This window comes from Gorilla gorilla, chromosome 11 (genome assembly GCF_029281585.2).
Source record: "Gorilla gorilla gorilla isolate KB3781 chromosome 11, NHGRI_mGorGor1-v2.1_pri, whole genome shotgun sequence".
NCBI lineage: Eukaryota > Metazoa > Chordata > Mammalia > Primates > Hominidae > Gorilla > Gorilla gorilla.
In genome coordinates this window covers 62,350,296-62,377,475 of record NC_073235.2, presented here as the reverse complement: position 1 = coordinate 62,377,475, position 27,180 = coordinate 62,350,296, and the positions used below count along the sequence as shown (strand labels likewise).

General features: G+C 37.0%; 1 protein-coding gene across 2 annotated transcripts in view; it reads left to right on the top strand.

Moving 5' to 3' along the window:
• The window catches only part of LY75 (lymphocyte antigen 75), a 102,945-nt gene that overhangs the window by 33,400 nt on the left and 42,365 nt on the right, over nt 1-27,180 (top strand). For both annotated transcript variants that reach the window (XM_004032692.3, XM_055379052.2), the window contains exons 13-23: nt 391-533; nt 8,087-8,168; nt 12,128-12,196; nt 14,541-14,655; nt 18,071-18,106; nt 18,475-18,650; nt 19,313-19,380; nt 19,652-19,731; nt 20,665-20,804; nt 22,543-22,648; nt 22,874-23,034. In XM_004032692.3, coding sequence (XP_004032740.3) covers nt 391-533; nt 8,087-8,168; nt 12,128-12,196; nt 14,541-14,655; nt 18,071-18,106; nt 18,475-18,650; nt 19,313-19,380; nt 19,652-19,731; nt 20,665-20,804; nt 22,543-22,648; nt 22,874-23,034 — 1,176 coding nt within the window. The remainder of the gene's footprint in view (nt 1-390; nt 534-8,086; nt 8,169-12,127; nt 12,197-14,540; nt 14,656-18,070; nt 18,107-18,474; nt 18,651-19,312; nt 19,381-19,651; nt 19,732-20,664; nt 20,805-22,542; nt 22,649-22,873; nt 23,035-27,180) is intronic.

Sequence of the window (27,180 nt, the reverse complement as noted above, 5' to 3'; positions counted from 1 at the left end):
TCGAAATTTCTATTGTTAGCACATTTCTTTGCCAAAGGCTACTCCCAAAGCATTTATATGTATCCTTTACAGCCTTGCCTCCTGGTTCATTTTATCTTTCAAGGTCCTAGGAATACAGGAGAACGTGGATCTTGTTGGAATAGTTCCCCAGCCTGGCTGAGGAAGGCCATCCATCTGACCACAAGGACTGGCATCTGTGCTGGCCTTTAGTTGAATTGACACTTTCAGCAGGACCTGTCTGTGTCTCAGGATATGTGCATTTACCTATGCCTTCACTACACCTTTAAGAATTCATTTCAGGGGCCCACACATGTGACAGTAATTGACTTTAGCACTATGAAATACTTTATGATGATACCAGAAAACAAATTAATATTATATTTTGCTAAGGTATTCCATGCAGAAAGAATTGTAAGAAAGAGGAACTGGGAAGAAGCTGAACGATTCTGCCAAGCCCTTGGAGCACACCTTTCTAGCTTCAGCCATGTGGATGAAATAAAGGAATTTCTTCACTTTTTAACGGACCAGTTCAGGTAATATTTTTAGAATGAGAATTTCTATGCTGAATTTGATGTCCTCTAGATATTCAATATTGACATGTTCTTACCCTCACTCCCTGTTGGAAAAAAAATGGACTTGTTTTATTATCTAAAAGGTCATTTGGTGCTTAGCAGTCATGGAACATTAAGCACTCTTAATGTGCAGACACTATGAGGAATCTAAAAATGAATGAGATGTATTCCCTACCCTTTGTTTAATAAAGTCCAACAGCAATGTATGGCAGAAAATCTAGAACATAGGCAAGGAAGGGCCTTGGGAATTCAGAGGAGGGAGGGAGTGTTTCTGGGAGTATAATCAGGAAAAATGTCATAAAGAAGGCTGATTCTTGGAAGGTAGGTATTATTTCAAAAGGCAAGATAGGAGAAGGAGAAGGAGCCAGAAAAAAAAAAACAGAACATAAGCAAAGGAACTAAGACCAGAATATACAGATATGGTCAAGGAGAAATGAGTCATACAAATTAGCTAGAAAATGGAATTTGGATATGAAATTGGAATGTCCTTGTTTGCCAGGGAAGGAGTCTGATCTTAAGTAATTAAACACAACCAAACAAAAAACAAAAACAAGGTGCGTGTGTGTGTATTTATATCTACACACACTCACATATACATGCATATATACATATATACACAGAGAGGAAGGGGTTGGCCAGGCTGGTCTCGAACTTCTGACCTCAGGTGATCTGCCCACCTCAGCCTCCCAAAGTACTGGGATTACAGGCATTAGCCACCACACCCAGCCCATTATCAGTTTTGATTAAGTGCGAGTCTGCAAATTTGTTCAATAATAATAAAGTCCAATTCTGCACTTTTGAAAGAGACTTAAAACAAAGCTTGCCAATTAGTACTTATCCAGCTCTAAGACTATAATGTTCTTTTCCTGGGAGGAAGGGGCCACAAAATACTACAAAATTGTGAAATTCTAATAAAAATCCTTAAAAATTTAAAAAATTTTTAAGTTTTTTAATTTTAAAAATTAAAGCAACTAGCAACATTTTCATTGTGCAACAGATAAAAGTTAGTGCTGAGTAGCTGGTGGCCTCCTGAAATGGGGCCTGACTCTCCAGTTTGCCAGGTCTCTAATTTATTACTTCTTGGCCCCACTTCACTTGCTTATGTTATGTGCTTGTCTTATATTTACTCAAATAGCAATTGAGTTAATAATCACAAGTCATGTGATCATCTTAATAGGTACTGAAAATGCATCAGTTAAAATCCACTATTCATTCCTGGTTTAAGACATAAATATACACTTATATTTAGTAAATATAACTAATATGTAAATTCTTATTAGAATAGAAGAATAGCTCAGATTAATAGCCATATCACACTTAATGATGAAGCATTGTTAAGTGCATTTCCCTGAAAGTCAGAAAAAGGTAAGTATCTCTATATCATCACTATTGTTAATCTTGGTTTGAAATTCAATTCCTGCACATTAAGATAAAAACAATACTACAACGTGTAAATGTTTATATATATTAAGCAGAGGAAAAGACAAATTATCAAAGAGTAAAAAATATACTATTTACATTTAAAACTAGACTGCAAAAATACAGCAAAAAGGGTAATGGCTATTATATCTCTAGGAAGTAAGATTTTGAGTGATTTTTAAAGTCTTTTCTATGGGCTGGGTGTGGTGGCTTATGCCTGTAATCCCAGCACTTTGGGGGCCTGAGGTGAGAGGATTGCTTGAAACCAGGAGTTCGAGACCAGCCTAGGCAGCATAGGGAGACCCTATCTCTATTTAAGAAAAAAAAAAAGAATTAGCTGGGCATGGTGGCACACACCTGTAGTCCTGGTTACTCAGGAGGCTGAGTCAGGAGGATCACTTGAGCCCAGGATTTCAAGGATACAGTGAGGCAAGATAGTGCCACTGCACTCCAGCTTGGGCAACAGAGTGAGATGCTGTCTGTAAAAAATAAAGGAATAAAATGTTTTCTTTGAAAATTTCCATATTTTCCAGATTTGCTTTTTGTTTTGTTTTTTGAGACAGGGTCTTGTTTTGTCACTCAAGCTGAGGTACAGTGGCATGATTACAGCTCACTGCAGCCTCAACCTCCCAGACTCAGGTAATCCCCCGACTTCAGCCTCCCAAGTAGCTGGGACTACAATCACATGCCACCACACCCAGCTAATGTTTATATTTTTTTGTAGAAATGGGTTTTTCCATGTTGCCCAGGCTAATCTCAGACTCCTGGGCTCAAGCGATTCACCTTCCTTGGCCTCCCAAGGTGCTGGGATCACAGATGTGAGCCACAGTGCCTGGCCCAGATTTGCTCTAATATAGCTTCTGCTGTGTTTTTCTCATTAGAGAATGTAGTTTCACTACAGTGTACTGGGAATCTAATGTAAAATACGATACCTGTGTTCCATAAATATTTATTTATTAAGCATCTATCGTAGAATCTCAGGTATTCTAGACATCATTGTCCAGTGTTAGAAATTAATATACAAAATTTCACTGCAGACTGACCCAAGGCAATTTGTGTATACTAAATACTAACTCTTGGGTTCTTTGTGAGGTGAGTGTTAGCTATTCCCTCAACCTTGAGAATAGATTATAACAAATACAAAATTCAGACCAAAATTTTCCACATATACAGACATTTGCTATGCAAACATTCATTGAAGCAGACACAAAACATTTTATACAACGTGTTTTGTAAGCTTGACAACATTCCAGCAATCTGTCCTTTTTGGTGTTTTAACTATCACCTTGCACAGATTTACTTGAAGCAGATGTGGCAGCGTTCTGTGGCAGCATTCTGTTCCCATTGTAGTGAGTATCAGGCCATCACAATCACCTGACCCAACGACTGGATGTGGGGTTGTTTAGAATCAAGCCCTACTAAGATACAGGCTGCAGCCTCACAAGATTCTAATACGCTCTTGAGAAGTGTGAGAGTTTCTCTAAATATTTTAGCTAATCCCTGCATCTCAAATAACTTATATTTCACCGGTGAGAGCCCAATCCTACCATCATGCTGATGAACAAGCTTCCGATTTCACTGACATTAAGCCAGTTCTCACATTCATTCTGCTCATGACCAAAGCCTCCAGTGTGACTTTGGTGATCATGGAAGTCCTCATGGTGGCCACCTCTGGAGCATGGCCTTTCTTTTTCTTTTTTTTTTTATTATTATACTTTAAGTTCTAGGGTACGTGTGCACAACATGCTGGTTTGTTACGTATGTATACATGTGCCATGTTGGTTTGCTGCACCCATTAGCTCATCATTTACATTAGGTATTTCTCCTAATGCTATCCCTCCCCCATCACTCCGCCCCACAACAGGTCCCGGTGTGTGATGTTCCCTGCCCTGTGTCCAAGTGTTCTCATTGTTCAATTCCCACCTGTGAGTGAGAACATGCAGTGTTTGGTTTTCTGTCCTTGCGATAGTTTGCTCAGAATGATGGTTTCCAGCTTCATCCGTGTCCCTACAAAGGACATGAACTCATCCTTTTTTATGGCTGCATAGTATTCCATGGTGTATATGTGTGGGGCATGGCCTTTCAAATACACCACCAAAACTTCCTGACATGTAAGTTTCAAGCAGGGCAACTTAATGGCCCTTAGATTTCAAGCTTGACACACACAATATCATACTATCCAGATAAAGTATTTTTAAGTAAAATGCTGACATAAGCTCTAGATTCCAAGCAAGAGGTTAGTAACTCTAACTGGAACGAGGAGCCATGGATAAGTACTAATGAATGAGGTTGTAGATATTTGTGAGAAACAATAAGTAGAAAACATTGGAATATCATATGTGATAGAAATGACCATTAAGAGCATCCATATACAGAACGAATTACACTAGGAAACAAAACATGAAAGGAAATTTTTATGATTTGTTTCTTTGTTTTGAATCACACTTGTTGAGCGCTCCCTTCTTTAAAAAATTAATACAAGTTCATTATATAAAATTTGGAAAATATAAAAATGGGTAATGAAGCAAACAATCACCTCAAATCCTAGCTCCTGATTATAAACATAGTAAACCCTTAGTGTAAACCCTTTCCGTTTACTTACATCTCTACACATTTAGCTTTTACAAAACCTATTTTCCATAGAATGTACTATGTTTAATTTTTTTCTAATCATAAAAGTAATGCACATTGAATTTAGAAAACAGAACAGCACAGAGAAAAAACAAATCTCCTTAATCCCTTCACTTATAGGAACTGTATTTTATTTGTACTCTGATCCTAGCAGTTAACACAATGCCATGGTAAGCAGACTGCTTTGTTTGCTTAATAACTTCTCCATAATAAAGAAATTGTTTGCCTGTACTGTGCTTAGAGAACATATTCTAAAACCAAAATTGTAACCATGGCTTAAAGGAAAGAAGGAAGCAAACCCATTTATATTAGAAAATGATTCTAAAGCATACTCCTTGAATGCCTTGGCTTTTTATTTCAGGAATTGACCTTTCTCAGCAAGATATCCATTGCTCAAATTGTGTATTGCATGCCAAGGAGTTAAGTCAGATTACTGCTGTACCTCTCACAATCTAAGTTCCACATCTCTATTTGTATTTCAGTGAAAAGGATTCATGGTGCACCAAATCATTAAGGCTCTAAGATCTTTGCAACTCTTAATGGCAGCCCAACAGGGAAAGCCATTGTAGGGCAAAAATAGCCATAGGATTAGAGAAGAAAGCCTTGTTTGCAATGCCATTGCTGCTGTGTACACTACCCCCTGTGATGTGGCATGAATGGATTTAGACATAAATCTAAGGCTTTGTAGAATAAGCACCCTCATCAAATAGTATTTATTGGGGCTTATGGCTGAGATACTGTTTTCCTTAGCAACCAAATGCAGCAGGAAATTTGATTGAGAATAGGAATTTTAACACAATTACACATATTAACCTTTTACGCTATCTCTTCTTAACCCAATAGTTTTAAAACCATATACTTAGTGCTTGGAGTACCAGGAACTTATAAAGAGAGAGAGGGAATCTCAGTTTGACTTGATTCCCCAGTTATGATCAGGTGCAATTTTTTCCTTCACATTTTCTAAAATCAACATTGGAAGTGTGCAATGATTAATGTGATATCCAATTTCTTCTTCCCTTTATCTGCCTACAGCTAAACTAGGCCAAACCAGGAATGAGTTACAATTGAGGAAATATTTTCCACTTCTGATCCCGCACAAAAAAAATACATACATGTCGCTATTATTTTCTGTATTTATGACATGCTAGTGAGTTCTTTAAAACGAAGCTGAAATCTGTAAATTTCTGTGTTCAAATGAAACTTTTTTCAATCTGTAAATTTCTGTGTTCAAATGAAACATTTCTGAAATACAGTTTCAGAAAGTAGTGGAGATTAGAAATTTTGGACAATCGAGCAAACTCTTTTCTCTAGGAAGCTGTCCTCTGAGGTACAGCAAAGGAGCCAGAAATGGGCTTGAAAGCAGAGATGTTTCTAAGTGGAAGGAAGGGGAGCTATTAGCTGAGAGAAGACTGGGTAAGGGCTTGAGGAGCCTAGAAAGTTGAGGATGAACCTCTAAAAAGGCTGCCAGTGGGAGCCTCTACAATGCAGGTGACAAATGATCTTTGATCGTCTTCCTGGTTGTATTGTGGATTGTGTAAAGAAGATAAAATAGCTAATGCTTACTTTAGGGAAACACAAAATTCTACACGAATTCCCCAGGCCCAAATATATAATGTGCAAAGATTTGGGAGAAATGCAGTTATTTCCCCAAGTAAATATGAGGAAGAAAACTTAACTGCCTCTCTATTTTAGCCGTCTGGCTTTAATTGTGCTGTGTATGCCAATTGTCTAGACCCTGTGGTTTAGAAATCCAGCACTCGGGCAGTATGATACACTCGGAAGCCTGTAAGAGAGCTCCGATGAGCTGAAGGCATAAACTGCAAATTCCTCTTGTAGCTACTAAATTTAAACTGGATTTAATTGTCTCCACTGGATATATCTTAGGTCCACAAATTGGTGGATCTTTCTCTATGAAAGAAAACAATATAACAATAAAAACCGAAACAGGACAGTCCTCATTCATATTCCATTGCATTAAGTCCAAAAGCCTTGAGGTTGAAAAGATGAAAAAGTACTTATTGTTGTTAAAATATGAGGGAATGTTGAACAAAGGTAAGAAATAAAGAAAAGCAATTATTTATTAAAAAATAAGAAATCAGTTTAAAATTCTTTGTTTCAGCCTTTGATTCACTAGTACATTTTATTAAAATGCACTTATATTTCTCTGTAGACTTGTAGCTATATGTTCCATATATTCCATATATTCTGCTGAACTTGAGAGTGTGCATTGTTTTTAGATTTGGAATCTACCCCTTCTCTAAAATGTATCTGTATTACACTTACAGGCATATTACATTTATATATATGTATACACACATATGTACTGATCATACATACCATGTACCAACAAAAGGTTAAATTATATGGAATATTATTGGTCGCCTGAAAGTGTAATAAATTTTAGAAAATATTTTCAAATGGAGTTAGAGGCAGAGAAAATTTTCTATGCTTATATTACATCTACTTATGCTGGATATTTATCCCTGGCCAGAGCATAAATGTATTTGAGGGGAAAGGATTACTTAGACATATGTTCCTGCCTCCATATTGCTTGTGTAGATAGTCTTCATTGGAAGGCCTACCCTTCTTCCTCTTGGCCAATCTGAATACTGGCATTCAGATCATGACTAGAAAGAAATGTTAGCCATCCCTTGAAGAATATCTTTTGTCCTACCAACCTCCCAAAGTCTTTCTTCATTTTCTGCAGTCCGCAGTGACCTCTCCTTTCTCTGAACTTTTGTGTCACCTAAAATGTATATAACTCATTTGATAGCTTTCATAAATGGTCTTTACTTTTTTGTTCATATATATCTTATCTCTCTATTTCATATTACATTTGAGGGTAGATGTAGGTCTTATACTTCTCTGTGTCATCATTGCACCTAGCTCAATGCCTTTTACATAAAAGTATAATACTTATAGGTGATAAGTATAATCACTTAAATTATTGCTTAATATATTTTTCTGGTATATTTCTTTGGCACATAGGCAATACTCAAATGCTTGTTTAAACTTAGTGGATAGTAGGAACTCAACTATGTTTCAAATATTGTTTAACAAAAATTTAGCCAAATAGTTCTGCATTTTAAAGAAGAATATTTGATAGTGTTATAGACAAACACTTTAAAGAAATGCCATTGTTGCCTTTGACTGTATCTGAAAATATTGTTTAATATTCAAGCACTACAGTAAAAGTCTTGGAATAATTTCCATTTTTTTCCTCTTAAAATTCAAAGTAGAATGGTTTTTGCCTTTCATATGAAGAAAACAGCTTAATATGTAGTTTTAAAAGTATGGTACTTTTTCTGTAACTACCCCACATTAAGGGCTTAGTTTCATTTCAAAAGATTTCTTTATGTTGCTTGAAACTGTGCTTTTCAATTAGTGACGCACTTTAGACATGTCAGTGCTAAATATTTTTGCCAAGCATTGTCCTGTATTTTTAACACTTGCTTTTTACATAGTGGCCAGCATTGGCTGTGGATTGGTTTGAATAAAAGGAGCCCAGATTTACAAGGATCCTGGCAATGGAGTGATCGTACACCAGTAAGTTAAAATGTTATTGTTTTAGGTAGTATGGAAACACTGTTTGTTTCAATAACAAGTTGATTGTTAAATAATACATTGACACCTAAAATTTATATGGAACCACAAAAGACCCTGAACAGCCAAAGAAATCTTGAGCAAAAAGAATAAAGCTGGAGGCCATCACACTACCTGAGCTCGAAAATACACCTCAAAGCTATAGTAACCAAAACAGCATGGTACTGGCATAAAAACAGACACTTAGACCAACGGAACAGAATAGAGAGGCCAAAAATACATCCATATATTTATAGCCAACTGGTTTTCAACAAAGATACCAAGAGCACACAGTGAGAAAAGGACAGTCTCTTCTATAAATGATAGTGGGAAAACTGGATTTCCACATGCAGAAAAATGAGATTAAACCCTTATCTCATACCATATACAAAAATCAACTCCAAATGAATTAAAGCCCTAAATGGTAGGCCCCAAACTATGAAACTACTAGGAGAAAACACAGGGGGAAAGCTCCATGACATTGGTCTGGACAATGATTTTTTTGGATACGAACTCAAAAACACAGACAACAAAAACCAAAATAGACAAATGGGATTACATCAGACTAAAAAGCTTCTGCACAATAAAGGAAACAATCAACAGAGTGAAGAGACAACCTACAGAATAAGAGAAAATATTTGCAAATTATACATCTGATTAAAGGTTAATATCCAAAATACAGTCGTACATCACTTAACAATGGGATACATTTTGAGAAATGCATTGTTAGTTAGGCAGTGTTTTTGTGCAAACATCATAGAACATACTTAAACAAACCTAGATGGTACAGCCTACTTCACACATAGGCTACACATCTAGGCTTTATATTGCTCCTAGGCTACAAACCTGTTGAACATGTTACTGTACTGAATACTATAGGGATTTGTAACACAATGATAACATAGAAAAGGTACAGTAAAGATATAATCTCGTGGGAACACATCTTCAAGGGATGGCTAACATTTCTTTCTAGCCATGATCTGAATGCCAGTATTCACACTGGCCAAGAGGAGGAAGGATAGGCCTTCCAAGGAAGACTATCTACACAAGCATATGGAGGCAGGAACATACATGTAGGCCATCTGTGGTTGACTGAAAGGCCATTATGCAATGCATGACTGTAGATAAGGAACTCAAACAACTCAATAGCAAGAAAACAATCTGATTTTAAAATGGCCAAATGACTGAATAGACATTTCTCAAAAGAAGACATACAGATGGCCAACAGTCATAGGAAAAAATGCTCAACATCACTAATCATCAGGGAAATGCACCTTAAAACCATAGTAAGTTATCACCTCCCACCTCTCAGAATGATTATTATAAAAAAGACAAAAGATACATGTTGGTAAGGATGTGGAGAAGAGGGAACTTTTGCACACTGTTGGTGGGAATGTAAATTAGTACAACCATTATTGAAAACACTATGAAGGTCCCTCAAAAAATTAAAAATAGAACTAACCACATGAACAGCAATCCCACTACTGGGCATATATTCAGAGGAAGTGAAATGAGAATGTTTAAGATACTCAGAGGGTGACTGCAGCACTATTCACAGTAGCCAAGATAGGAAATCAACCTAAGTGTCCATCAACAGATGAATGGATGAAGCAAGTATGGTACATGTACACAATGGAGTACTACTCAGCCATAAAAGGGAAGGAAATCCTGCCGTTTGTGACAACATGGGTGACTCTGGAGGACATTATGTTAAGTGAAAGAAGCCAGGCACAGAAAGACAAATGCCACGTGATATCACTGAGATGTGGAATTTAAAAAAAAAAAAAAAGGATCTCATAGAGCTAAAGAATAGAATGGTGGTTTCCAAGAGCTGGGGCAGATGAGGTGGGGGACTGGGGAGATGTTGGTCAAAGGATACAAAATTTCATTTAGATAGGAAGAATAAGTTCAAGAGATCTATTGTACAACAAGTTGGTTATAGTTAATATTTTATATTCTTGAAAAATGCTAAAAGTAGATGTTAAGTGTTCTCACCACAGAAATGATAACTGTGTGAGATAATGCATTTGTTAATTAGCTAAATTTAGTCAGTCCACAATGTATATATACTTCAAAACATCATGTTGTATATGATAAATGCATATACTTTTATCTGCCAATTTAAAAAATAAAATAAATACATTCACGTATCATACAACCATTAAAATTATGTCTTTATTGAAATGAAAATAGAGTCTCATATAGGCAGTAAGGAAAAGACAAGTTACAAGTCTTCTTTTTATTTTTAAAAACCCATATGTATAGTCTCTCTATATATAGTCAAAAAATAGTAAAGCTATAAATATAGTAGTCATCTTTGGGTAGTATGAGTGATTTTTTTCTTTTTGAAATGGGGTCTTACTCTGCCACCCAGGGTGAAGTGCAGTGCTGCGATCTCAACTCACTACAACCTTCACCTCCCAGGCTCAAGCGATCTTCCCACCTAGCCTCTCCAGTAGCTGAGACCACAGATGCATGCCATCACGCCCGGCTAATTTTTTTTTTTTTTTTTTTTTTTGAGACGTAGTCTCACTCTGTCGCCCAGGCTAGAGTGCAGTCGTGCAATCTCTGCTCACTGCAAGCTCCGCCTCCCGGGTTCACACCATTCTCCTGCCTCAGCCTCCTGAGTGGCTGGGACTTCAGGCATGTGCCACCACGCCCAACTAATTTTTTAGTAGAGATGGGGTTCCACCATATTGGCCAGGGTGATCTCTAACTCCTGACCCTGTGATCCACCCGCCTCAGCCTCCCAAAGTGCTGGGATTACAGGTGTGAGCTACCGTGCCCTTCCACGCCCAGCTAATTCTTATATTTTTTTGTAGAGATAGGGTTTCACCATGTTGCCCAGGCTGGTCTCAAACTCCTGAGCTCAGCCACTCTACCCATCTTAGCCTCCCAAAGTGCTGGAATTACAGGTGTGAGCCACCACATCTGGCCACAAGTGATTGTTTTCAAAGCTTTCTCTTTATACTGTTTCTTTTCATTTTTATAGTAAGAAGCTTTTCTTTTTATTATCTAAATATGGAAGAGTTATACAAAAAATAAAATATCTTTTTCTGGGGGGACTAGGTGGGGATGACAGAGTCTCACTGTGTCACCCAGGCTAGAATACAGTGGTGCCAGTATGACTCACTGCAGCCTCAACCTCCTGGGTTCAATTGATCCTCATGTCTCAGCCTCTCAAGTACAGGCACATGCCACCACATCCAGCTAATTTTTGTATTTTTTGTAGAGATGGGGTTTCACCATGTTGCCCAGGCTGGTCTCAAACTCCTGGGCTCAAGCCATCTGCTAACCTTGGCCTCCCAAAGTGCTGGGATTACCAGCATGAGTCACTGTGCCTGGCCAAAAGTATCCTTATTGGAGGAAATTATTTGTTTGGAGAAACCTCTAGAAAATCCTTGCTATTATTCCACATTTATATTATAAGGATATATTAATGTAATAGTTATAGGAGCAAAATTATTCTCAGATATTCAATATTTACTCCAATTTTTGTCACCAAAAATTGGTGACTCCAATGTCACCTCCTTTTTTATTCTTTCTAAATGTAAAACTCCTTGAGTTTATTTTCAAATTGGAGCATATCTGAGATTAGTTAATCAAATAATGAGCATTTCAACACATGCAAAAAAAGAAAAAAGTATTTTGCAAACTTGATTCTCTATGACTCCAGCGGCGAACTTAATACACCATTAACCTCCACTTCTGAAACTGTGGCTTCCTTTGTTTGGAAACTTATGACATTATGACATTTGCTAAGTCCTCTCATGATTTAGCATCATGATATAAAAAAGAGATGGAAAAGTTTTCTTTCTGTGGCATATCAACGCACTTGAGTGATTAAGGCTGCCTAAATTACATCTAAATTGCAAATATTTATACATCAGTCTTAAATTCTAAAGCCTCTCTTGTCTTTTCAGGTGTCTACTATTATCATGCCAAATGAGTTTCAGCAGGATTATGACATCAGAGACTGTGCTGCTGTCAAGGTCAGTAAAATACTGGAAAATCTGCATATTTAAAACATAAATCCATCATCATATGCAGTCAAGTAACAGATCCGTGGAGTGTCTTTGTATGTGAAGCATGATGTTAGATGCGGTGAGAGATAAGCACACCCATGGCCTGGCCCTCAGCAGCCTAACTTACACTTCATTTGAGAGGATAAAATTCATATTCAAGAAAACCTCTCATTACCACGCAGTAATAAGCTCCAAATGAGGGGGCTGAGGAAGGCTAATGAAATTCAGAGGAGAAAGTGAGTCCCATGGCCATTTCCCTGGAAGAGGTGGGACTTGAACTGGGACTTTAAGGATCGATAGAGTTTCTACAGATGGGATAGGGTAAGGTTTTTTCGTGAGGGGATGGTATGAGAAAGTGGCATAAAATAAGGTGGAAGTGGAAGAGGGCAGTGGAGAACAGAATACAGATCAAGAAATTTTCATTGGTGCTGTCCTCGATAACAGTATTAGGAAATCAGATTGATGCCATGTTAAGGAATTTCTACACTTCTTGATAGGCAACAAGGCATTTTTTAAAGTTTCTGAGTAGGGAGGGTCACATGAACTAAGGAGGGTATGAGGAAGATTCATCTTGAGACAGATGTCAAAATGCAACAGGTAAGATTGGAAGGCACAGAAGACAAGTGAGGCATCTTCCTTTGCAGAATGCATTCATGTATCCATTTCATAAACAGTCCAAGGAGTCAGTGAGGCACTGGGTGATAGAACAATGACAAGGTACAAAGCATAGCCATTGTCTTCACAAAACTAAAGTCTAGTAGGAAATAAAGACAAGTAAACAAGCAATTACGACACCACTGAGTAAAGACTATGACATGCGAAATACAAGTTTTATGCAAGAACAAGAATATTATGAAAGAATAATAAGGATGGTGATGGTGATGGTCCATGGTGGTGGTGATGATGATGATGGAGCAGCTAACACTGATTAACTCCTTTATGAGCCAGCCACTGTACTAGGCATGTCACATATGTCACATAGCACATAAGCAATCTTGTGAGGTAGGCACTGTTACTGTATTCATCTCACATGGAAATTTGAGCTGTGAGTAATTTACCCCAGCTTACATGGAGTAAATTTAAACTGAAAGAACTGAAATTTACACCCATGTGTGTCTGGGTCTGGTACTCTTAACCACTACGCTATATGACTAGGCATTTATAGAAATAGAAACAGTATTGATTTATGAGAAAATTGTATGTTTTAGTTCAGATATTTTGAATCCAAGCTAGCTGTAAGATGTATGCTATGGTAAGTTGAGATCAAGAGTCTTGAATTGAAAGGAAAATGCATATTTTTAAAAAAAGGGCCAAGAAGTGGATTTGGAGGAACTGCCAATATATAGAGTGAAAAAAGATGAAGATGGAGGAGACATCAGTTAATATCTTTGATTTGTAGTCCAAGAAAGAGATTCAACAAGGTGGCTGACCAGAAATGTTACAGGAAGGCTGAGGGATATAAGAACTGACAAAACCACAGGAAAGCACTGTTTTCAAAGTAACTCTTCTAGTAATAAACTGTGTAGTACATGTCATTTTTATAGAATTCCCAATGTAACACAAGAAAAGGTGAAAACTTCAGAGAAGCTTATGGAATTTTTAGTAGTGTTGAGAACACTGGTACAGTAAACTGTGTTCTAGGGAAATAGAGTTGCCAAGTATGGAGAGATTTGAAAATCTACCAAATAAATAAAGAGATACTAATGCAACCTGCATCAGGAACAAGCCCAGCCAGGGCAGTGTTCTGTAAGGAAAATCTTACCTCACCTGCCACAGAACCCCCAGAAGCTTGGTCTTAAGAGAAAATAGTCTAAGAAGTGATGGATGTCTCTCCCAAGTAATGCCTTCCCCTATCCTTTTTATCCTACTTGCTGACTGGAATTTGTAATGAGCCATCCTGGACCATGTGGAGAAGGGCAAAATCCTAGAAATGGCATGGTAACACCAGAGAAGGAGCCTGAGCCGCTGAGGCTGGACTTTTATGTCACTTTCTGATCTAATTTGATCACAGCTTGGTGCTTGGATACCTCTGAAATAAATATTCTAACAAAAATTGTCAGGTGTGGGGGAGAAAATTTGCATTTTGGACATAAACATGACTTTACAACATATTTCCTTTGTTAGGCCCTTTGAAGGCTCTTGCTCAGGGTATTACTGTTTAAATATTCCATTAATTCATGTGTTCATTTATCGAACAAATATCTTAGGTACTAGAGCTAAAATAGAGATCAAAGTCATAGGGCTTACAGTTTAGTGTTCCATAAGGGATGTATCAACCTCAAAATATTCTGCAATACTTTTCCTCTTATAGGTATTTCATAGGCCATGGCGAAGAGGCTGGCATTTCTATGATGATAGAGAATTTATTTATTTGAGGCCTTTTGCCTGTGATACAAAACTTGAATGGGTGTGCCAAATTCCAAAAGGTAAGTGGTAGTTATTCCTTTTCACAGCCTTCTCATGTTAACATTGTGAATGCTCAGCTCAAAGTAGCTAGGGGAGCATTTTGATCTATAATTCTAATGTCTAAAAGCCTATGATGATGCAATTAATATGTGGAGCACCCCCTGCCTGACTCTGGCTTCTAATAGAAGGCTAGCTTATTGAAATTTGGTGATATCTTACTCTTTGATCATGGAAGAATTTGCATAGAAGATAAAATGTAAGGCTCATTCAGGGAGATTAGATTTTGGATGAAATATTATTTTAAGCAAAAGGAGAAATGCAGAATCATTTTAGTTTTTGTTTTGATGCAAAATGAAAAAATAAAGATAATCTTGGGAAGAATAAGGCAGAAGTCAAGAAATAAAAATTTGGCAGGTCCCTGTAAAATTTAGAAGCAATTTTCAATGAACTATAAAACTGCTAATACTTTATATAAATTCAAATTTGAGAAGCCAGTTAGATTGATAGTATAGCCTTTGATAACAGAAGGGAGAGTGGGGAGAAATGTAGATACCATTTTACTTTACTTTTTCCAGGAAAACATGAAATATTAAGAAAAATGTTAAGAAGACTTTAATTCTCAAATTATTATTATTATTTTTTAAGACAGTCTTGCTCAGTCTCCCAGGCTGGAGTGCAGTAGCACAATCTTGGCTCACTGCAGCCTCTGCCTCCCAGGTTCAAGTGATTCTCCTGCCTCAGCCGCTGGCGTAGCTGGGACTACAGGCACCCACTACCACACCTAGGCAATTTTTGTATTTTTAGTAGAGTCAGGGTTTCACCATGTTGGCCAAGCTGGTCTCGAACTCCTGACCTCAGGTGACTGGCCCGCCTCAGCCTCCCAAAGTGCTAGAATTACAGGCATGAGCCACTGCACCCAGCCTCAAATTATTTTTAAGCAGAGATTGGCTGTATGAAATTAATTAGCAGAAAACCCATAGAAGGTTTTTAAATAAATCTCTGAACTGAATGTAAACAGATCATTGAAACTAAAGGTATATCCTCCTACAAGTTCTCAAAGAACCCAAAGTTCGCATCATGGAACTGCCTATTAGAAGATTGTTATTCCTAAAATAGTTAAAATAGCTTCAGATGTGACATCAGGTAGTAGCGAAACTCTTTCACAAAGGCAAACTGTCAAACCAGTTGTAAGGGAAAGACAGTTGTGTTGATGGGTTTTTCTAAAGGATAAATTATGCCTAAGTTATTCTTGATTATTTTATTAAACCCAAAAAAGGGACAAAGGAAAACCAGTTTGGATATCCTTTAAACAAGTGGAAAAGTAACTTGTGTATAATTAATTCGGACAATGTCTCTGTTTTGAAGCGTTAATGTGAGCCTCCCATTACTCTCTGGCATTTATTAGCATTCCACAGACAATGTCATTGTTCCAACCAAAGTGCCCTCGATGGGAGCTGCTGCCCCCACCTCTTGTTTGAGCAGTGGAGCAGACCCCAGAGTTTAAACAAGGGCAACCTTAGAAATGGCAAATTAGCCACCACAGGAAATAGTATGAAGGGCATGTGGAGGTGTATATATATATTTTTTAATATATATTTTTTAACGAGAGAAAGGAATTAACCCACTTAAAAATATAAATCAATTAATCGAACAAATCTAAATAATTCCACCTCCATTATCCCCATGCAGAAAGAAAATAAAAAACTAAACTCCTGTTCTCAGCCTGTCCCAATCACTTGAAGAAATCAATGATTGCTTGCTCCAGGGTTTAAATGTTATGTTCACCCTTTTTTGACTGTACTGTACCTAACTTTCTAAGTTATGATGTGATGCATTCAGCTGGTTGGATATTTTCTTGGTTATTAGAGCAGCCTAAGTTTACTCAACTTGTATTCATCTGTATTTTCTGGTTTTCTTAAAGAAGTTTTCCTCTTATGCATCCTAAATCACCATGCCTCTTCTCTGGCTCTTGCCTTTTTATTACTTGGTTCTAATTAATCCTCTCTTCCCTAAAAGAGATATTTTGACAACCTGTAAATTTGAAGTTACCTCAACCACAGTGGATATTTGTACTTTTTAAATATTATTTTTTGGGAAAACTGTGTCAAAAATAAGGCTCATAAAAGTGTTTTTAGGAAAATTACCTATGCTGCCATTACCCAGACATAGCAACTTTTATTGTATTTCTTGATACCTTGTACACACATACATGTTTGCAATCTTGTATAAAAAACACCTTGCATCCTACTTTTCTCACTAATTTAAAGATATTTAAAGGTTAGCCATAGCTTTCCCTCCCCCACACACAAATAATCAGAAGTCTTTGACAAGATTACAGACAAGAAACTATGTACATTTTGAACTGACTTGCAACATTATTGTTGGAAATTATCCAATACGAATAGAACTGGCTCAGAGAGAGACTAAAGATGCTGGCTATTCAGGCAGTCCTCTGAGTCAGGTCTTCTGATGCCTGCCTGAGGCTCACATGCCACACCAAAATTAAGACCAGCTATTTTACTCTGTAATTTCTAAGATTAAGCAAATGATGTCTTTGACTTGAAGCCAGTGTGATCTGTGCAGAATGAAAAGGGGGAGGAACGCAAATAGGCTCCCATGGGGAACTGCCCTGTGCCTGGTCCTCTGCTGGCCACTTCCTCCAGGGCATCACACGTGACCTTCACTCTCTGTGAGTCAGGTAGCCATCTAGTTTTCATGGAGGAGAAAATCAAGGCTCAGAGAGGGTTAAGCAACTCATCCAAAATATCACGGCAGCAAAATGCATAAGGGCATTTGCACACTGACCCGCCCAGCTTCCAACCCGGAATTCTGTGTAGCATGCCATTATTTAGTCCGTTTCCATCTGGGAATCCTGAGTCACTTTTAATTATTTTCCTCTCAGTTTTGTCTCATCTTCTCAAAAGGTTCAACACTGGAGCATTGTACATTGTTTCCAAGGATATCTTGGAAGACAATGAACTCTATCAACCTAAGTTTACGGAATAGTTAACTTGTTTCATTAGATGGAGAAGTGGTTCCTGAATAACTTCCCTTTTCAATGATCGTTATTTTGGTTCCTACTTATGCTTCTGTGTAACACATACAATATCATTATTTAGTTGTTTTTACTTTCTAATTCTTAGCTATATTTTATCTATCTTACTTCTTTTGTGACTTCTGTGACACAAGGTAAAAGACTGCTAGAAATACTTCATTAATATTTAACATATCTGCCTTTTGGATTGCTCCTCAAGCAGGTTTAGCATTGGCCCCACAAAATACAACTAAAGTGATGAAAACGTGAAGTGGGTTGGCCAGAAATGGACAAGCCTCAACAATACTGCAAGTCCTTTTGAGCTACATTAAGGGCCCTACTTATAGTATACCCTGATCTGTCATGGAATACTAATGCCACTTGCTTTCTTCCTCATACAGGCCGTACTCCAAAAACACCAGACTGGTACAATCCAGGTGAGTTAAGAAAACTGAAATTTAACCAAAGCTGCTTTTACCTTGTCACTAATGCATTTAGTTAATTATTTAAGTGCCAGCTTCTTCTCTATACATCTTCAAGTGAGACAAAATTTCTCCAGGCAAGGAAGGTGAGTGACTGGTATGGGATGAGGTGATGAGGGTGGCTTTTTCCTTCCCTGTGAGTGCAGGGGAGTGGCGGAGTCACTGGCTCAGGAATCTCTTGTTCCTTGTAGTCAGTACTGCCCCAGCCAGAGAGGGCCAGTAATCTGAATTACTATTTATAGTTTTGAACATTTACTCATGCTTAGAGGACACAGTTTGCTTTGCGTAGTCATAATTCTAATCTTTTTCTTCTTCTTCTTTAGAGCGTGCTGGAATTCATGGACCTCCACTTATAATTGAAGGAAGTGAATATTGGTTTGTTGCTGATCTTCACCTAAACTATGAAGAAGCCGTCCTGTACTGTGCCAGCAATCACAGCTTTCTTGCGACTATAACATCTTTTGTGGGACTAAAAGCCATCAAAAACAAAATAGCAAATGTAATTTAAAAGAATATATTTTAAATATATTTCTTATTTTTGTATTTATTCCATTTAAAAATATTACAAAAATTTTGCCAAAATCTACAAAAGTTAAATTTTTCTTTAATGTAAAATCTGCCTCACAACATCCAAATTTGTTTCATGTTAGAAAAATTAAGTAGAATTGCTTATGTTTTAAAATATACAAGATTAATAATAAATGTCACTTTATAAGGTAAACATCAGTAGATAATATAGATCATTCTAATTTCCTGTCACATTTTTTACTAAAAGTCAACTTTATAGTTAACTTGAGTTTCTGTTTCTACTAATAAGTAACTTTGCAAAATAATTTTTGGGAAGAAAAATAATTTCTGTATTTTTAAATTTATAATCAATTGCAATAGGATACTGTATGCCCACTTAAAGTATTAGTCTAATTAATATATGCCCATAATTACAGCTACCATATTTCCTGTACCCACAATAGGATCTGTAAATATACTGAGAAATTTCAACTACTCTCTGGCAAAAGGTCCTAGTTTGTATAATTTTGAAATCTAAGTAAGGAATGTCTGGAAATTTTAGTGGTTAGTGATTATAGTAAGACAATGTATTTGAATCAAAACCCTCAAGAAAGCTCAGCACATATAAGGATGGATGTTTGGCTTGTTTTTCAGATATCTGGTGATGGACAGAAGTGGTGGATAACAATTAGCGAGTGGCCAATAGATGATCATTTTACATAGTAGGTGACATCATTGATTCTACGTTTGTAAAGTTATCACTTAAAAGAAGCAGTTCCTTTTACAAAATGGATTTCTATTTATAAGTAGTTTGAATATTAATCCATAAACTGCCTAAATTAGAGAAACCAAGCCCTTTTGCATGTTAGCATCAAGAAAAAAGGGGTACAGAGTATTAACATTAAATTTAGAAATAAAATAACTTACAGTAAAAAGAAAAAAATGGAACACCTAATTACATTACGAGTTGTCAAATCTGTCATTTTCTTTTAGCTCACGATATCCATGGCACCGCTTTCCTGTGACATTTGGAGAGGAATGCTTGTACATGTCTGCCAAGACTTGGCTTATCGGTAAAGTTAATTCTAAATCCTTTAATGCTGATTATGTAATATGTGAAGTTCAGGTTCAGTTTCTAGCTTAATCTTGTTTTCCTTTTAATTATATGTTTGGTAATTTCATCTTATTCTAATTTATTATTAACAATAGCTCAAATTCCCAATGCAAATAAAGGTACTTTTCACTGTGAATATTTTAACTTCCTTTATCCTGAAGCAGTTACTTAGTAATAAACTTACCACTTTCCTAACTGATAAGTGTCTAAGCAAATTTTCAAAGATAAGCAGGCAGCAGTTCTAAAATATAGTTTAAGTCCCCTCCCCCTAATTACACTGCCCCTTCAACTCTCTTCCTACCTCCTGCCTTCACCCTGGGATGGTATGGTAGTCACACAAATTGTGTGCTGTTTCATAGACAGTATTGATATGCTGTAACCTACTGATAAAAATAATCATAGAAGACAGAAATGGCTAGAGAAGAAAGGGAATATATTTTAAGCATTTAGGAAAGATCGATTTCAAGAGCCTTTCTTTACTACTGGGTTGCTTTTAAAATGTGCTGACTTGGCCGGGCACGGTGGCTCACGCCTGTAATCCCAGCACTTTGGGAGGCTGAGGCAGGCAAATCACTTGAGGCAAGGAGTTCGAGACCAGCCTGGCCAACGTGGTGAATCCCCGTCTCTACTAAAAATACAAAAATTAGCCAGGTGTGGCAGCATGCACCTGCAATCCCAGCTTCTTGGGAGGCTGAAGTATGAGAATCACTTGAATCTGGGAGGTGGAGGATGCAGTGAGCCAACATTGCACCACTGCACTCCAGCCCCGGGCAACAGAGCGAGACTCTGTCTCAAAAAAAAAAACAAAAACAAAAAAACACACACAAAACAAAATAAAAATGTGCTGACTGAAAAATTCTCACCATAGTAATCCTGGCTTTTCATTTCTCAGACTTAGGTAAACCAACAGACTGTAGTACCAAGTTGCCCTTCATCTGTGAAAAATACAATGTTTCTTCGTTAGAGAAATACAGCCCAGATTCTGCAGCTAAAGTGCAATGTTCTGAGCAATGGATTCCTTTTCAGAATAAGGTAAAAAGAGAATTGCTACATTATGCAACAATGATTGCTTCCATGCTGGTTTTATAGCCTATGGCAGAATGGCAACCCATTAGTGACAACATCACTGAAATAGATTCTGCATGTTTCAGGATCCCACCTGGCCCCCTGTGTTGCCAGAAACCGTGGATGGTATCAAGAATTAACTCTCAAGTTGGTCATGCCCACAGGTCTTTTAAAGTGCAGCATTTCTATTTTGTTGCTACTAACACTTAAATTGCTTAAGTTGATCTGTTGATGGATTGGGATGCATTGAATAGTTAGGACTGTCTCTATGGCCTTATAGGAAACTGACTTAATTTCTGGCTTGTGTTTTCTTTTTCCCCTCAAGGAGAGCATCGAAGCAGCATCTGCCAATCAAATTAGACCAGCATTTCACAAACTACTTTTTGGGGACTACACACATGCTACAAAATGTTAATCATTGATCTTGCCTCCAAATGGGGGTTTTATGATTAAATAGGTTTGAGAAATGCTGCATTCTGTATCTGCCTCTTTGAGATGCATAATCCATGTTGGTATATGTATGTATTAGGAAATGCATTTGGCTTCTGAAAAGAGGTTGCTACAGTATGAGAAAAGATTTATTCTGTCACATTAAAGACATTTGAAGATAAGCAGGTTTGTGTGGAAACACCATGAAGTCTTCAAAATCAGGCTTCTTTTGGTTTTGCTCTGCCATCCTTAATATAAGGCTTCCGAGCTTAAATTCAGGGTGTTCTCTCTAGGGTCTTTTCTAGAAGTTACCCGATGAGTTTGTCCACATTGGGTAGCTTGGCTCATTGGCCACTCCAGTCTATAAGAAAGCTGAAAAAAAATTTTTTTTGTAAGATATTTCAAGGAACACAATTTGGGACATACCACTCTACACTAAAGTGATCATAATGTGCAAAAGGGAAAAAAGAGATGTGTCTGACAGCTGAAAGCATCTGTAGTAAAGCTAGGGGTACGTTTTAACTTTTTAAAATTAGGACAATCTTTTTAATTCCTCAAGGTAATAGTACTGTGTTAATTTGCATAGTTGATATAAATTTGAATTAAAATATCCTGCCAAGAAAGAGATGAATTTTTCAACAGTGTTTCTTGACATAAGGAGATGATGATTAAGGACACAGATTTTGAAATTAGGTGGAACAGAGTACAGATACTGACCTTACTATTGTGTGGCTATTTCACTTATGGATCAAGTTATTTAATGTCCCTGTGCCTCAGTTTCTGTCTCCATTGTGAGAATTAAATGAGATAATACTACGCAAACTGCTTAACACATAGGAAGCACTCAATAAATGAGAGATCTTTAAATATATATTTAAAGATATAATATAAAATATATATATTTAAAGATATAATATACAATATATATCTTATATATAAGATATAATATATATTTATATATATATATATGAAAGTTTGAAGACCGCTCTTCAGTTGTTTCAATTGAGAAGGTAGCTTGAGCCTAGGAAGCTCAAGGTTACAGTGAGCTATGATTGCACCACTGCACTCCGGCCTGTGCAACAGAGAGAGACTCTGTCTCTTAAAAAATTAAATAATTAATGAGAGCATAAACTTGAATTCTTATGGTACTACATTGCAAATTACCATATCTCACAGACCGAAAATTAGCAGCCCTCTAAAAGATGAAGCATTTTACTTCCTATGTGAGCGTTCCCGTGTCTGGAATCTCATGCTTCACATATGTCTTTGTTTGCAGTGTTTTCTAAAGATCAAACCCGTGTCTCTCACATTTTCTCAAGCAAGCGATACCTGTCACTCCTATGGTGGCACCCTTCCTTCAGTGTCGAGCCAGATTGAACAAGGTACTGGAATTATTTGGGAAACATGTTTTATTCTGATCTGGGGCCAGGTTAGTTTTAGGAGGCTATGGGGAATTAACATACAAAAATTCTTATTAAACTTCTTTTGTTATGGAACAGATAAAAGACTATGTTGATAGTTAGATAAACAGAATATATTCATTGACATTTTTAATATATCTTTAATTTGAATAAATCAAATGCTTTTTAAAAATCTCTTTCTAACAGACTTTATTACATCCTTGCTTCCGGATATGGAAGCTACTTTATGGATTGGTTTGCGCTGGACTGCCTATGAAAGGATAAACAAATGGACGGATAACAGAGAGCTGACGTACAGTAACTTTCACCCATTATTGGTTAGTAGGAGGCTGAGAATACCAGAAAATGTAAGTTTTTTAAAAAACCAATACTCTTCATACCTCTGTGAAATACTGGAGTCTTTCATACATTTTTGGACTAAGCAAAACCCCACTGTATTATTCCATTTGTATGAAATGTCCAGAATAGGCACATCTAAGATAGTAAGTAAGTTAGTGATTGCTAGAGGCTACGGGGGATGGAAGGATTGAGAATAGTGCCTAAAGAGTATGGAGTTTCTTTTGGGGATGGCGAAAATGTTCTAAGATTTATGGGGTGATGGTTGTGTAACTCTGTGAATATACTAAAAACTATTGAATATGTACTTTAAATGAGCGAATTGTCTCATATATGAATTATAGCTCAGTAAAGCTGTTGCAAGAACAACAGGTGCCTCCCCAGCCTTCTGGTGGATGTACTGGTTTTTCACAGTAGCATCAGATTCCATAGCACTTATTTCATAACCATATAAAACCATCATATAGTGAGTTGTAAATAGAAGCAAATACAGATGTTTTGCTTTACATTTTGGGACTTTGGGCTCTCAGCCTCAGTCTCCTGAGGCAAAAAGTACAAAATTGGTAACTGGTGATCATTTTTACCCAAGAGCTAAATATAAGGAAGTCAGAGAAGGGAAGAGGGCATTATACTGACAGTAGTTATGCTGACACCACAGTATTACCGCCCACTGCTTCTGTTCTCTATACTTTCTGGATGCAGATTACCTTTTGCACAAAGGGCAAAGATTGAGAAATTAAAATAAAAGTCTAATTCCAAAAGTATGTCTTAGACAGTAATCAGCTGATATTCCTGACAAAATGTTACTTTGCTCGAAGTTGATGTTGGTAGCAAGGGAAGTTCTCAATCGTGAGTAACTATGTACAACATAAATATCAAATTATTACTTGGTTATTATAGAAGATGTGGAAGTTAGAGTAAACGCAGCAATGAAAAATGTCAACCCTAATCTTAAACTTAAGACAGTTTAAACTTTTAAGCATAATCTATAGTAAGAAATACATTTAAATCACCATCTAGTACATAGATATAGATATAATATTAATTGAAACAAAAGTTTCAAGAAACAATACTTACCCTTAGAATTTATGCACTCTGATATGTTCATTCTCTTCTATTTTGTTCCATTATCCTGTCTTATCCTATCCTTTACTGTCCAATCCTACTCTCTCCTATTCTGTTCTATTTCATTATCACAAATACTTGCCAAAATCCACTTAAGTGATTTCATGATATACGAAATGAGTCTCAACCATATTTGAGCCCTAGACTAGGGAATTACAATGAGTACTTGAGCATCTTTTCTTCTAGGGCTTTTCCATACATTGTTTTCTTGATATAAGTGAGATCATAGTAAATATACTATTACTCTGCTTTTCTCAGTTTGTATTATATCATAAGTAGTTTCTTCAGCCATTAAAATATCTACTTGATAAGCATTTTAATGGTTGCTGGGGAACAGGTGGTGTTTGGTTACACGAATAAAGTCTTTAATGGTGATTTGTGAGATTTTGGTGCACCCATCACCTGAGCAGTATACACTGCACTCAATTTGTAGTCTTTTATCCCTCACCCCCTTCCCATCCTTCCCTCCTAAGTCCCCCAAAGTTCATTGTGTCATTCTTATGCCTTTGCATCCTCATAGCTTAGCTCCCACTTATTAGTGAGAACATACGATGTTTGGTTTTCCATTACTGAGTTACTTCACTTAGAATAATAGTCTCCAATCTCATCCAGGTTGCTGTGAATGCCATTAATTCATTCCTTTTTATGGCTGAGTAGTATTCCTCCATCATATATATATACATACATACATATATATATATATATACATACATACATATATATATACACATACATACATATATACATATATACATACATACATATATATACATATATACACACACACATACACACACACACACCATATATAAATACACACCATATATATACCATATATATGGCGTGTGTATGTGTGTGTGTGTGTGTGTATATATATATATATATATATATATATATATATACGCACACCATAATTTCTTTACCCATTCATTGACTGATGGGCATTTGGGTTGGTTCCACATTTTTATAATTGCAAATTGGATTGCACAATATTTCTTGATTGATATGCCATCATTTACCTAACCAGTGCTGGGTGTTAGGTTGTTTCCAGTTTTACACAATCATAAATAGTGCTGCAATGAACACCTTTGTGTATAATTTTAGCCTATATTTCACATTACCTGCAGAGAGATTTTGGAAGTCATGTAGCCAGATCAAAGGATATAGGTAATATAAAGCTCTGATTACCAACTTGCTTCCAGAAAGGTTTATGAATTTACATTCCTATTCACAGCATATTGTGATTGTCCTTCTATCCTCACCAGCATATTATTAATTTCCAACATATATCAAGCAGTTAAGATGTGCCAGGCACTCTGCTAATGTATCACATACATTATTTCATTTAATTTGCCCAATAGCTATGAAATAAAGATGTTACCCCTGCCCCACCTTAGAAATGTGAAGATGGAGTCAGTAACTTGCCAGAGATCATGCAGCCTATGCATGCAGAGTCACGATTGACATCTGGTTCTGGGTGGGCATGGTGGCTCACGCCTGTAATCCCAGAGACTCTGGAGGCTGAGAGGGGGAGGCCTGCTTAAGCCCTGGGGTTCAAGTCTGTAGTGAGCCATGATTGCAACACTGCCCTCCCATGTGGACAACAGAGCAAGACCTTGTCTCTAAAAAAAATTTTTTTTAATTAAAAAATGAGAAAAAAGGCTGGGCGTGGTGGCTCATGCCTGTAATCCTAGCACTTTAGGAGGCCAAGGTGGGCGGATTGCCTGAGCTCAGGAGTTCGAGACCAGCCTTGGCAACACAGTGAAACCCCGTCTCTACTAAGAAGTACAAAAAATTAACCGGGCATGGCAGTGTGGGCCTGTAGTCCCAGCTATTCAGGAGGCTGAGGCAGGAGAATGGCTTGAACCTGGGAGGCGGAAGTTGCAGTGAGCTGAGATCGTGTCATTGCACTCCAGCCTGGGTGACAGAGCGAGACTCCATCTCCAAAAATAATATAAAATAAAAGAGAGAGAGAGAGAAAAAAAATTGCCTTTAAAGAGCACTTGGTTTTTAAAATTCTTCTTAATTTGGTAGTTTGATATCATATTTTCATTGATCTTTCTCTGATTTCTAATGAAAACAAACTTCAATAAGTTAAATAATCATTCATAGTTCATCAAGTGGCAGTGTTCTTTTTCTTTGCAAATTTATCTATCAAACCCTTCATGTATTTCTTATTGATTTTATGACTTTGGAAATATCAAATATGCTGACCCTGTATTTCTTGTGTTTATTGCAAATACTTTCCTAAGTTTTCTTTAAGTCTGAATGCCAAAAATATTACAGAAATAAATTATGACTGTTTTTTAATATGTTCAAATCTGTATATTTCCTTTTTATTTTTCCTCTGTTGCTTTTAGGTTAGAAAGTCCATCATGTAAATTGTAAATATTAGTTAAATATATGTCCATATTTTCTTCTAGTTTTGTTTTATAGGTTGCCTTTTTTTTTTTTTTTTCTGACACAGGGTCTTACTCTGTCACCCAGGCTGGAGTGTGGTGGTGCATTCATAACTTACTATAACCTGGCCACAAGCAATCCGCCTGCCTGAGCCTTCCAAGTAGCTAGGACTGCAGGAGCGCACCACCATGCACAGCTACATTTTCTAATTTTTTTGTAGAGACAGGGTCTCATTATGTTGCCCAGGCTGGTCTGGAACCCCTGGCTTCAAGTGATCCTCCCACGTGATCCTTCCAAAGTGCTGGGATTACAAGCAGGAGTCACCACACCCAGCCTCTGTTTTTTTTGGGTTTTTTTTCCCCCTTTATGATAGCATGTTACATCCATGGTATATGATACATGTTGTCAGTGAATGCTTAATTATTTTCCCTAATCCTAGCCACTTGTTCTAGCATCATTTATTACATGTACTTTCATTTGTTAAAAACAATATAGGCCTGGGCTAGCACTTTGGGAGGCTGAGGCAGGAGGATCACTTGAGCCCAGGAATTTGAGACCAGAGACCAGCCTGGGCAACACAGCAAAACCCTGTCTCTGTTTAAAAAAAAAAAAAGAGAGAAAACAATATAGCT